This window comes from Alosa pseudoharengus, unplaced genomic scaffold (assembly GCF_046254945.1).
Source record: "Alosa pseudoharengus isolate Yale_2024_CS ecotype anadromous, Long Island Sound unplaced genomic scaffold, YU_APseudo_1.1 YU_APseudo_1.1_scf_4, whole genome shotgun sequence".
NCBI lineage: Eukaryota > Metazoa > Chordata > Actinopteri > Clupeiformes > Clupeidae > Alosa > Alosa pseudoharengus.
Genome location: NW_027468774.1, coordinates 34,234,207 through 34,247,686, shown reverse-complemented (window position 1 = coordinate 34,247,686; position 13,480 = coordinate 34,234,207). Strand labels below are relative to the sequence as shown.

The window sequence follows — 13,480 nt, the reverse complement described above, 5'->3', positions numbered from 1 at the left end:
ACCACAAACAAGCAATATATCAAAGCCCCTATAGGATTTTCCAGGATTAGCCCAAAAAAGTGCATTTTGTTAGCACATCGGGGTGGTTGTCCGACTGTTCAAACATCCTCAAACAGTCTCAAAGAATGTCTCAGCATGAAAGACATTGCAAAGAGCCCGGATTATTTTAGTTTGTGAGGGCACTACTTTTCTCATAACAGCATAATAATCTCTGTATACAACAGTGTTTGTACAAGAGTTTATGTGTTAGCATGTAATGAACCAATTAATAACTTATAGGATGAGTTCCTCGTGCTAGTGCTTGGGGGTCTTTGTACTGAGGCCATGTTATGCACCATTAAACTCTCATGGCTCCTCACTGGTAGTAGTACGCTACTGCTTCTGAACACAGATCATATTGCTTACAAGAGCAGAAGGTAGACAATTAATCTCAGTGTGCTTTCCACCAAGACAACACACCAACACCTTGCAGCCTGTCAGAATATCTAACATCAGCAAATAATTGATTAATAAGGCACCTTCACCAGTCCAGTGTCTGCACTCCAGAGGGTTTAACATGATGTAAATGATTCATTTCATGATGTCAGTAGTATATCTTAGCCTACTATCTAAACATTATTTTCTTTCATCTACATTGTCCCAATTCTTCCATTCTCTCTTTCTGTTTGAAAGCCAGTGTTGGTTATCCAACATCTACCGCCCACACATTAGGATGATGCTCAGACCGCTAAATACAGTGAGCAATTTAATAGCATCAGATACTGTAGTATAAACATAGGTGTGTCTGCAACCAAGCACTTAAGTAGGTAGAAAACGGCAGGCGGTGTATCCCCATCTCTGCAACATTCTAAAAGTTTCTTCTTCCCAGCGTTTGTTTAAAAACTGTCATAACAGTGCAGGAGAGCAGTGTGGTATTCTGGAGGTCAGCAGCGAGAGGGATGGTAAGTCCTGCCCTCCAAGTTTACATTGGGAAATGGGTTTCAGCTGCGGGCTGATAAGCTCCGAGTCCAACCCTGCCAGAGAGAGCAAATATGCTTCTCATTACTCCCAGCAAGGAGGAGACTTCCATTACAAAGCAGAGTGGGCAACACCACTGCTGTTTATTGAATATATGCGGGACAAATTCAAAGCTTAGAGTGAAGAAAAATAATTACATTCAGGGATAGCTTTCCTTACTTTCTTTAGCTCCCAACCATCGCTATGATAACTAGGGACATGGAAATCACTCCACACAGCGTGCATGGGCAGTTTGTCAGGAGTGAGATGGGAGTCGCTGTTAGAAGAGCATGTCAATCTGTAACCCTCTCAATCAACCCTTCTCAGTCGGCATCATGATCCGTTCCTCAAGCTGTGATATATAGTGAAAGCAGACTTGTTAGACAGTCGTCATAATCACTAAAAGCACAACAGGGTGCCTCACCATAGACTCCAGGGTTCCCTCGCTTTCCTTCTCATTAAACTTCTCTCACACCATTCCTCAAGCAGCACAAGTTCCACCTCAACTTAGATATGCCACACATATAACCCAGGACTCCTCTTTAAACTCATGGGAAATGAGTTACAATTACAATTTTGATACTGCCTTGCTTTTCAATGTCTAAATCTTTGGACCATCTACTGTACATGGTCAGGCTGAACTGTCTCTAGGTGCAACAAGAGTAAGAAATGTTGACAGATGTGCCATTATTTCTTGGCCATTGATCAAAGGCTCAGAGTTTGGTTTTAAAAGATGCATAACTAGCACTACATATGGTGAATATAATAATGTATGAGGTCAGTGTTGGAGAGATTCTTTAAGGTATAGCTCACTCAACTGTGATTCAAGATGACAATTCTGTTCTTTTATCTTTTACATTCCATTGCAGCAGAACCTCATACAGTATCTGCTATGCTTTCAATGAAACCAACGTTCAATCAATCAATCTTTTCTTATGCCTTTTCAAAACTATCAAATAAATAGTGACCAGTTTTCTAGTCATTTCCATTTTATGTTGTGCTTTGATATTTGTGCTTTTATCTTTTATGGGTTATTTCTGCAAGGCTAACTGGATAATGGAAAAGAATGCTCATTTTGAGATGAACCACCTCTTTAAATAGATAAAAGATAAAGGCCATTGTATTTCTATAAACACCCAGTCAGAATAATTGCTCGACACAGAAGGTGAAGCTCAGACACATCAGAGTGATTTTGTAATAACACCCTCTCGCGAGTGGTGTAATGGTGCCAAGGTGAGAGCATCCGTTCCCAGACAGGGGCATGTGACCCTGAGAGGATGGCGGGATTAATCCCGGATGACACCCTGAGCGATGGCAGCGGAGTGCCGAAAACGACAGGTCAGAGTGCAGCGTGCCACACCAAACCTGTCGTCCGAGCCCATCGGAGAGGGAACACACGCTGGGCAGCTGACTAGCATTTCAGTCACACACAGAGAGGCTCAGAATAGATTAACACATAGATGTGTTAGGTGGAGGTGGGAGAAGTGTGTGTGTGTGTGTATGTGTGTGTGTGTGTGTGTATGTATGTATGTCTGTGTATGTGTGTGTGTGTGTGTGTGTGTGTGTGTGTGTGTGTGTGTGTGTGTGTGTGTGTGTGTGTGTGTGTGTGTGTGTGTGTGTGTGTGTGTGGGTGGTGTGGGGAGTGATAGACAAGTTCTTGCTTCAGTTTTGAATTTGGGGTGCTGGTATGTGTGTGTGTGTGTGTGTTTGTGTGTGTGTGTGTGTGTTGAGAGGGGATGCTGTGACACGCTGTGCCTTGTTTGTGAAAGCATCCATTGTGCATCACTGGCTGTTATACCCATTGGATAATGCAATGTGTAAACACACAATAGCCAGGCTGAGTGTGTCACACCTGCAGGCTTGCATGATTGCAACGTGTCATCTGTCTGTGTTATATTTTCTATATTAAATGATAAAAAAAAGCCAACACATCTCAGCAAAGTCCATCCCTAGTGCACTAGTGCACGTGTTTTGAAAGATCATGCAGGTGAGCTGATATTTCTGGCATCTGTGGTGCTGAGTGCTTTTAAGTAGTCCAGCACTGACCTTGTGGAAACTCCCATGGAAGATCTTTTTAATGTCGGGGCCGTCGAAGGTCACTGCCTGGAAGTCTCCCTTGTAGTCATGATTGAAGAAAGTCAGTGTTTTCCCACCATCTGGATTCAAGAGCAGATATGGACACATCAGTTGCGAGAGAGACCACCTTCAGAGTTTTTTTTAAATATAGTTCAGCTGACTGGACAAAAATGAGAATGAGCTACAGTTAAGAACAAAATTATTCATACCCTTGGCAAATATTGATTTAAGGTTAATATTCTCTTTATCAATATGTTTGTTCTGACTGAAAATGACACTGTCACATGCCAAACGTTTGTAAGACAATGTGGGAGAAACATGGAATTAAAAAAAATAAGCGTTTTCATCTTTTTTAAGTCCCTTTTTAAATAATCAATGGAAACATCTTTATTTGCATTCACAACTCTCAAAATGGTTCTTGTAATATCTACCAAGCCTCTCCATGTCTCCACAATGATTCTAGACTACACCTTTTTAACTGCAATCTGGGTTTTGAGACAGGAACGATTATTTGCCATCACTTTGGCCTTGCGCTAACTTTTGGTGTGTGTGTGTGTGTGTGTGTGTGTGTGTGTGTGTGTGTGTGTGTGTGTGTGTTTCTTAGCTGTGTCCTCTATCACTTTTGAAACCACTGTGTACATACTGTCCAGGATCACGCCCACCAAGGGCTCACTGTCGCTGTCGAGAATCTCCCACAATGCAAAGGGCTCCTGCGGGGTGTCAGACAGCAGGCGGAACAGCATGGTGAGGGTGTAGTCTGAGGGAAGGCCTTCAGGGTGGAGGTATCTGACCAGAGAGACCCAGGAGAGGTAGTCAGTTGTAGATCAACCATCACTTAGTGCCACGTAAAACCACTTCTGCCCAGACCCATCCCAAGAACACAATAAGAAAAATAAACACTAAAATCATCCCAATTAGATTTTTTTTGGTTATCATTTCCTTATGAGTTGATCTGGATTGCTGAATCATGATTATATACTTTGAGAAAAGGACAGTTGCCTTGCAAGCAATACATGATGCCAGTTGTACGGTTAGCAAGTCAGAGCTGTGGTATTTGTCACGGCTGGAATACATTTAGAAGAGCTAGAAGCGCTGAATCATTCACCAACATTATGTCCCTCACATGCCTATGAAAGAGGGTCTAAGTTGAATATTGCTGTGTATGGGACAGGGGAAAGGAATCTGTCAGCAAGGCGGGGAGCCTAGAGCTATCCAGACACTGCTTCTGCTGCCAGTGTGTGTGTCTGTGTGTGTGTGTGAGTGTGTGCATTTGTGTGTGTCCTCACAATCCTCAAGAACTGTAACTGCACCTTCTTCCCCTATCATTTTCTTGTTTTTCCAACTAATTTGATTGTTTGGGTGTTTTCATAGAACACATCTCTCTGTCACCCTTAGACCTTTGAATGATTAAGAATAATAATTATAATGAAAACCAGGACATGAGGTTCCTTCATAAATACATATAAAGGTGTGTGAGTGTGCTTGTGCTTGTGCTTGTGCTTGTGTGTGTGTGTGTGTGTGTGTGTGTGTGTGTGTGTGTGTGTGTGGGTGGGTGGGTGTGTGTGTGTGTGTGTGTGTGTGTGTGTGTGTGTGTGTGTGAGTGTGTGTGTGTGTAAAACAGCTGTGTGGTGGGAGTTGGTTGTGAATGCTAACCTGGTTGGCTGGGAGATCAGTGCGTTTTTGTGCAAGCGGTAGCAGGGGAAGCTGTTGAATGTTCCCGGCTCCATGGAAACGCCCTGCACACTGCTGTAGCTCTTCTCCACTAGGCCGAACATCTCCATCATGCGGAACCCTGGGGGGCAGACACACACACACACACACGGCTCAGTCTCACACGTAGTCAGACACACACACAGCCCTATCACACACACACACAATCAGACACACACTCAGCTCTGTCACACACACAAACACACAGAGTCAGAAACACACATGGCTCGGTCACACACACATAGCCAGACACACACACAGTCAGTCAGTCAGTCAACATGACGAACGCCTGGGGCTTCTCATTAGAGGCTGAGAAATGACCACCTTCTGCTTGCCATAACTCAAACACTTCACAGAAAATGTGGAAAAAATGCCTTTTTCTCCATAAGGATTATGGAGGCATCAGTGCAGTGACATTCAATTTGGCGATCTACAATCTTACACTTTACAAGAAAGTCTTGGATCAGCACACGCGTATGCAGGGGGAAAGAAAATCCCGGAATGTGTTTATATAGTGTGATATCATTAGCAATTACGTGCGATGTGAGAAAAATAATAACCATGAAGGGTCAGCACAGTTTGTGTTTAGCCTATCCCTATTACAGTCTCATTTGTCATTCAACAGCAGCACGCCGCTGGCACGGCCGAGGACAGGGGAAACTTTAGAACGGCCGAGCCGAGCGCTGGCAGCGGTCAGGACGCTTGGGGCTTCGAGAGCGATCCGCATTGGGGCCACGTGTTCTTAAGAAAAGAAACAGTGAGCCCATTCTAGTCTATCCTCACCCCCCCCCCCCATCCCAAACAGCTCACGCCCCCGCACTCGGGGAGATAGAGTCAACATGCAAATGTAGGGATTGGATTGGTTAATATTGACTGTGGAATATCCAGACTAATAGCCTTCAAATAGTGCCCCGGTGGTAGGGGTCTTTTTCGGGAAGAAGTCACCCCAGATGGAGGAGGCTTACAGTACAGGCCAGCAGCCACGACTGCCAGAGCCGCTGGAGCTCCACCAGGGTGAGGCTGTGGGTGTGTGGGCGTGAGACGCTGGAGAATGGGCCATAAAAAAACCTCACAGTGTGACATCTTATGAAGCGAAAGGACTCTACGCAGATGATCTTTGTTTGCGTTTTTACCATATCTTTATGCATCTTTTGTGTGTTCTTCTATAATGAAGTTGTATGTATTGTGCTCATTCCGGGAAGTTACACCTCATCATCTTCAAAAGATAAGAAGCACACGGAGGATTTCACAGACGAGCCCTTACCTGCCAACGTGCTCCCACTCATCAGCAGGGATGGACATGCTAAGGAAGGGAAGGAGAGAGGGGGGGGGGGGGGGGTTACAACAGGATATCACTGCTAGTGAAATCTCATTATCTGACCATGTCAGTCATGTAAGTCTATAACGACTCCTACATACTGCAAAGATTTACAACATTTTAAAGCTTGACATCTAAATGCAGCAATGACATGTATACATGTTCTCAAATATTCTATCCAGAGCTAGAACCTACAATCAGCTCTGAGCATGTTTAAAAGAAATTAAGAAAAAAGTAAGAACAGTGCTGTAGGCCTAGAGAGGAATCAATCTGTTCTGTGCTGATTTAACCACTTTCATTAACTCTGTGGAACTTACTAGCAGTAGCAGCCTCGCACACAAACGTAATCAGCTGCTCCTCAATCTTCTTCACAGCGTCCACATCATCCACGAAGAACACGTGCCTGTCACTAGGCTTGCTGGCCATATTGACCAGCTCACCATAATCGGCGTCAGCAAAACCAATGGCAAAGATGATGTAGCCTGTGGACCATCCAAAAGACAAAATATCATGATCGGGAGTGGCAGTGAATTGAACTAACACTATTTTGAGCTGCATTTGAATGCCTTTAATAGAAAAAGTCAATGTCAGCAATTAACAACAGCACTACAATATATTTCACAAAATATTATTCTAACAATTAACTTCACTTTTCATTAATGGCTGTGCTTAATGATAAGACTACTAGTTCCATGTCAAGCCAATTAAATAAGGTAGTAAAGGTTACACTTTGAATTTGCGTTATAATGAACGCAAGGGCCAGTGGGCCAGTCATTAAAACTCTACAGAACACAAAGAGTTAAAATAGGAAACTGCAATTGTCAGTTACTGCTTATAAAGCCATATTATTGTTATGGAAATACAAAAGCAACTCTAGATAGGACTGAATAACAATGTGACATTCCCTCCGCAACACCACACACCATCTTGCTGCATCTCCTTGGAAACTTTGTTGACATCGTCCTGGGATCGTCCATCCGTGAGTACGACCAGCACTTTAGGCACGCCCCTCCTAAGACCGCCCTCCTCGGTGAAGATGGCCTCTTTCACGTGCTTCATGGCCCGACCTGTTTGGGGGGGGGGGGGGGGGTTGGTGGAGATAACATGAGGGTCTAGGTCACACGCAGTAGCCTACACAGGAGCAGGAGCTTACAGCAACTCACCAAGCCTGGGCACACTTTTGGTGATGCACTGTAGGGAGTCAACCAGTCTGTAAAAATCCTGTAGTTCTGACTCATTTAAAAGTGTTAAGAGCAAACACAAATGGATCCAATCTGTCAGGCTTCTGGTTTTATGAAGACACTAAACTCAGGGTTGCAATTTGTAAACAATAGAGCTCTACTTCTACAATTCACTTTAATAGTGTGTGGTGGTTACTGTGAGTCGACTTTACTGCCATTTAAATAAAGAGATGACATCATGGTCAATGGCCCAGTATTCACTACTTTAACAATTACGAAGCACTATCTAAAAGCCTCTGTTCTCACACCACACACACACACACACACACACACACACACACACACAGAAAAAGAGAGAGAGAGAGAGAGAGAGAGAGAGAGAGAGAGAACACTATTCAACATTTTCATCAGATAAAGCAATCCTGGTATGGCCTACTCTGCGTGCTTCCACTTACACATTTGCATTTTATAATCTCTGTTTAATGTGTTCTCTCTCACACATGAGTGTGCAACCTTACACACACACACACACATACACACACTGAATAAAATATGGAACTGAATGGGTGTGTGCATGGATGGATTGTCACCCAATTTAATCTACTGAGCCCCAAAGCACCGCCCCACCCATTCCTCCAGCTGCCTCTGTGCTGCTATTACACTGGCTGTCAGGCCAGACAAACGATGAACAGAGCTGTCAACACACACACACACACACACACACATACACACTCACAAGTCCCTCGTGTTAGATTCGGGTTTATATGTGTGTTAAAACCTCATTAGGTTAAGCTGGGGGTCAGCACTGTAAAATGTCATCTGCATGTGTGTGTGAGGGGGCGCATGCCCTCCATCAGCGGGTGGGAGGCTGGCTAGTGGACGAGGGGAGAGCCACTCACCACAGGACTAAAGGTTGTGGACACACACCAACCGATCATAAATCAAGTGATGTCCCTATTCCCACCCACCCACACAAACTTTTTTTTTCGGACCCACAGTCCCAAGGTGCCCTTGAGTGAGGTAGACTGGCAGCATGGTTAAAAAAACTCCAGAAAACCAGTGATGTGCAACACAGCCCTCTAACCGAACCCAAATGTGCATAAAACACAACAAAGAATTATTTAAACATACTAGCTTTCCTCTCTGCTTCCAAGCACAGCCAGAGAGTATTCTCAGTCTCTCAGCAGCGGTACGTGATACACTGATGTTTTTAACCATTCCCTTACAAGACTCTGTCTCTCCTCTCTAGTTTAATAGGAGAGGGGAATGAGAGCAATCACCCCGGAGTTGCTCTTTTCTCCCCTGAGCACAACTATATGAAGCACAGCAGGGGATTACAATTTAATACTCTCGGTGGCCACCAATCAATCACTGTCCGCCTCACACGGAAGGAAATCAGACCACTAGCTAAGGCCTTAATGAAAAAATGTATGCTGCAGTCGCAGATAGATTGTGTTGTAAGTGTGTCTGTGTGTAAAAGGAAGTGGGTGCGCACACACAGGCAGGTGTGTGTGTGTGTGTGCATTTACAGTACAGACATGTAGAATGCTCCACCAAAGGCATGTCAAGGAGGAGGATTAAGGTGCATGTGCTGTTTGTGTAAAGAAGGGTGTGCACACACACACAGGCGTAAGGTGCCTTTGAGTACTTGTGTGTGTGTGTGTGTGTGTGTGTGTGTGTGTGTGTGTGTGTGTGTATGTGTGTGTGTGTGTGTCTGCATATGTGTATGTGTATGTGAATTACTGTATGTGTATTAACAGACATTGTGAAATGCCCCCATCAAAGGCATGTCAAGCAGGGGGATTAAAGTGCATGTACAAAAGCAGGGCTGCATGTCAATCTGTTGCCAACAGAAACACAGCAAGGGGTGGCTGCCAGCAATAGTCCTAAAGGGAGGAGGGGGGTCTCTGCCATGGGTGTCTCCGTTTCTGTTTTTGTTTTGTTTTGTTTTTGTGAGGGGGAGCTGTGGTCAAGAGCCATTCTATTTTTTTTCATTGCATAAGAACAGCCAAACACAAACAAGGAGGTTTCGGCACAGGCTCAGGTTCAGTTGTTTTGTCGGAGCAGACAGACCCACTGACCCTCTCTGGACATCCCCTGTGGTGGAAGAGAAGAGGGGTCTAGTGGAACAGCACCTACCTGTTTTTGTGTTTCCTCCCTTATAGGAGATACGCTGAATGGCGTCCAGCAAAGACTGTTTATCACTGTGGGAGTTGAGCTTGAATTCAGTTCTGGCATCGTCACTGAACTGCGCGATGGCAACCTATCACAGAGAGCGACCGTGAGAGAAAGAGAGACAGAGAGAGAGGGAGAGAGAGGAAGGAAGAGAAAAATAAGAATGACAGATAGAGGAAGAGAGTGAGAGCGAGAAAAGAGCGAGTTTTCATCACTCTTTATGGTTTGTTCTCCCAGTCCTGGCAACCCCCAGGGTAAATGCGTCTCTCCCTGGGAGACGCCTGCTCCTCCAGCTCTCTGCTGCTCTGCCTCCTTCATCCCTCTCCCAGGAGGCCGCTGGTCCACTCTGGGCCTCCATGCCTATTCATTTGGAGTTGTCTGTCTGAGTTACCATGTCTCTTTGTACTAACTAAGCAATGGCTACGTGGCGGAGCTCCATCTTGCCTTAGTCTCATCTAATTAATAGATCTGGACACGCGGCTTTCTTCATCCGAGAGCTACCCCTCAGAGTGTCCCAGCCAGTTTGAAGGGAAGACTTGATGATGATCTATGAGCCCTTCTCAGCATGTCTAGACGGGGTGATTTTTTGTGTTTAATGGTTTGTCTTGGGACTGGGTTAAGTAGTTTGTATTGCAGGAGTGCATCCTTGACTATCACAAGCTTCTTCTCTCTATGTGAGAATAGCCTTTACAATGTAGCTGCTTCAACCATGGTCCAAGTGTTTCATGGTATTGGAAATATCTTCAAGAGAAGAAATTGAGAGAGGTAACCTACATATCTGCTTTCATTTGTAAACAGAAATGTCTAACAATCATATAAGAGCAATACTAAAGTAAGTCACATCTTCATAAGGCAACCATGGACTCAGCACTTACATAATCAAACCATCCTATTTTCATGAATATCTGTTAATACTCTTATTAGCCTTCTAAGGTTGACTTTTATTTTTTTAATTGACATGTTTAATGTTTGGTATTCATTGTCTATATAAATAGAAATATTTTTTACTCAGCAGACATTTATACACTTTTAATTAAATTGGATTTAAAGCGATGGTTCGGAGTCGACGTTTCTTCCGTGATTTGGGAAAAGCCCGTAAAAGTCCTGGCAGGAAGCGTTTACATCAACGTTTTTTGGTATATCCAGTTTTTAATATTTTTTTCCGAAGTGTTTACAACTTAGTGTTAACTAATAATTGTTGCAAACTGGACTACGAACAAAATATTAGTGCATTCCTGGATCTACATCCTTATGCATGCTTCCTGCCAGGACTTTTAGGGGCTTTTCCCAAATCACGGAAGAAACGTCGACGCAGCGGTATAGTAGCAGATGCAGAGGTAAGTGTTATTTAAATAAACTCCTTAAAACTCCTGGTGCACTTACAAACTTTCTAATGCCTCGTTATTGGACTAAAGGTCAAAGTTGTACTACTTTAGAAGTTTCGTACCATTCAGGGCATTTTTAGTGGGGTAATTTACGAGATAAAAGTTGGTTCCATTACGACTGCAGAACGTCATTAGTTTCTGACAGCGCTACTCGACCAGGGTTCGACCAAGGGAAAAAAGGTTCTGGGAGGGTGTTTGGCTCGGGGTCATAGTGCAAAGGACCCTAGGGTGAAATTACTCCGAACCATCGCTTTAAGAAAACATTTTCAAAAGATGAAGATGACGATGAAGGCAAAAATAAACATTATTCGTGGGGAAAACATTGTGGGGAAAAAAGGTTTTAAAAACAATCAAGTTCCCATTTAAACAATACGATGTGGTGTAGAATACTGAAAAGAAGATATGAGGTGGCAGCACAATATTATTATTTTTTACCTGTGTTCCTTCTAAACCAATCACATCCAGAGATCCGACTGTGCTGTAGAGGAAACGGATGATCTTCTGGAAGTTGTCATCACCGATACTCCACGAGCCATCCACCAGGAAGACAAGGTCTGCTTTGGCAGCTTTACAAACTGGGATGGCGGTGGAGTGGTGATGTAGTGGGAGAGAGAGAGACAGACAGTCATTATTCTCCCTGTCTCACTGCTTTCACAAAGACAGGTGCTGATTAATGACAAACTCTCTCACTAGTTCTCCTGCTACTGCTGTCACCCACAGCCACACACACACACACACACACACACACACACACACACACACACACACACACACACACACACACACACACACACACACACACACACACACACACTCACACAGCACAGCGGCGAGCCCTTCATTAAGGCTCCGTGTTTCTATCCCTCTCAAACAGGTGCTCCAGCACAAAGCCCAATCTGCCTCCAGGAGGAGAATCTAAAACAATCTTAATGACGGCTCGCGCGCTCTGTGTACACAAACACTGGTGCACTGCTTTAAATTAGGGGCAAGTTGGATGTGTGAGTTGAATTTCTCAGGCTCGGGGAACGGTTTGGATACATGTGCAACCGAATGTGTTCCCAGTCTCCCAGAAAGAGGAGATAGTGAGATCATTTGATTTGTTTATATATCAATTGTGACTAATTATTCGCAGATCCTAGCTGTGTTCCCACACTGTCAAATGCTGTTTATGAATAAAAAGAAACACTTAAAATGGGACTACTTTTCTGAATCATTTTCTGAATCACTCTACCGTGATTATATCAGTATAATTTCCATAGTTCATTCTTCTGTTGAAACTGGTACTGGCAAGAGATAAAGTATCATGTTGTGGCTAATCATCTCTGGGGGTATCATCATACATACTGCATGAACTGCATGAACTCCCAAAGATCACTGATATGAGATACTGATTTAAGAAACTACTACTACTAGAGGATTTTAGCTCATATGTTTGACACTGTGCTTTGAATTGTGTTGTTCTGTTCAACAACAATCTGTGTTGAATTGTGTTGTTCTGTTCAAAAACAATCTTTACAGACAATCTGTCTGTAAAGAGTGCTTTTACACCATTTATATATGGAGTTCTGCACCCTGAGAAAGGTCAGCTGTCAGCAGAGATCTGCTTTTGGAAAAGGGCACGCTTCGCCCAGCCCTGCGCGTCAGCTGACCCAGCCCTGTGGGAGAGGCGGCCAGAGGCTCTCTGCTCCGCTCCCTCTGCCCTGGCTCTCTCACCTTCTTTGGCTGGAGGGATGGTGGGTGGTGGGGTGGTCGTGGGAGGTGTGGTTGGAGGCTGTGTGGGAGCAGGAACTGTCGAATAAATAAAGAAATAAATCTAATCAGACAACCATAGCGATATCTCTCACACACATACAGTACATGCAGGGGGGATTAAAAGATGCTGCCTGAAAACTCCAGGGATTTACTACGATCAATTCAGGAGCAAAATCCCAGAAATGTGCATAAATTATCCCCAAATCATGTATGCTAAAGAGATTTAGGGGCTGTGGATTATTCCAGTGGTTGGGGAGGGGAAGCGAGGCTGCTTGCTGAGCTTGAGGAGGGGGAGAGGGGGGAGCTTGCATACGTACGTGTGGTGTCAGTGGTGGTGACCGCAGACCCCTCCATGCCCTGCAGCTGGCTGTAGTGGCTGATCTGGTACTGGGTGTTGGGGAGGAGGTCGTGGAAGCAGTGTCGCGAGGCGCTCCCCGCCACGCTCTCCTCCTGCCGGTGCCCATCTGCAAGACCAGGAGGGAGAGGGGAGTCAGGAACATTCCATCGCAGCAGCTAAACTACTGACATGTTACAGAATCACAGCAGCTACAATACTGACATGTTACAGCATCACATCAGTTACAATACAATACTGACATGTTACAGCATCACAGCAGCTAAAATACTGACATGTTACAGCATCACAGCAGCTACAATACTGACATGTCACAGCATCACAGCCGCTACAATGCAATACTGACACGTTACAGCATCACAGCAGCTAAAATACAATACTGACACGTTACAGCATCACAGCAGCTACAATACTGACATGTTACAGCATCACAGCAGCTAAAATACAATACTGACATGTTACAGCATCACAGCAGCTAAAATACAATACTGACATGCTAAACGTAGACATGGCAGCTACTGTAACACTTATC

General features: G+C 44.3%; 1 protein-coding gene across 1 annotated transcript in view; it reads right to left on the bottom strand.

Moving 5' to 3' along the window:
* col14a1a (collagen, type XIV, alpha 1a) overlaps window positions 1-13,480 on the bottom strand; it is an 80,726-nt gene that overhangs the window by 23,988 nt on the left and 43,258 nt on the right. The window contains exons 23-32 of the mRNA XM_076265982.1: window positions 12,911-13,057; window positions 12,555-12,629; window positions 11,277-11,416; window positions 9,421-9,544; window positions 7,024-7,167; window positions 6,418-6,582; window positions 6,047-6,085; window positions 4,726-4,864; window positions 3,716-3,858; window positions 3,043-3,152 (exon numbers count right to left, since the gene is read on the bottom strand). Coding sequence (XP_076122097.1) covers window positions 3,043-3,152; window positions 3,716-3,858; window positions 4,726-4,864; window positions 6,047-6,085; window positions 6,418-6,582; window positions 7,024-7,167; window positions 9,421-9,544; window positions 11,277-11,416; window positions 12,555-12,629; window positions 12,911-13,057 — 1,226 coding nt within the window. The remainder of the gene's footprint in view (window positions 1-3,042; window positions 3,153-3,715; window positions 3,859-4,725; window positions 4,865-6,046; window positions 6,086-6,417; window positions 6,583-7,023; window positions 7,168-9,420; window positions 9,545-11,276; window positions 11,417-12,554; window positions 12,630-12,910; window positions 13,058-13,480) is intronic.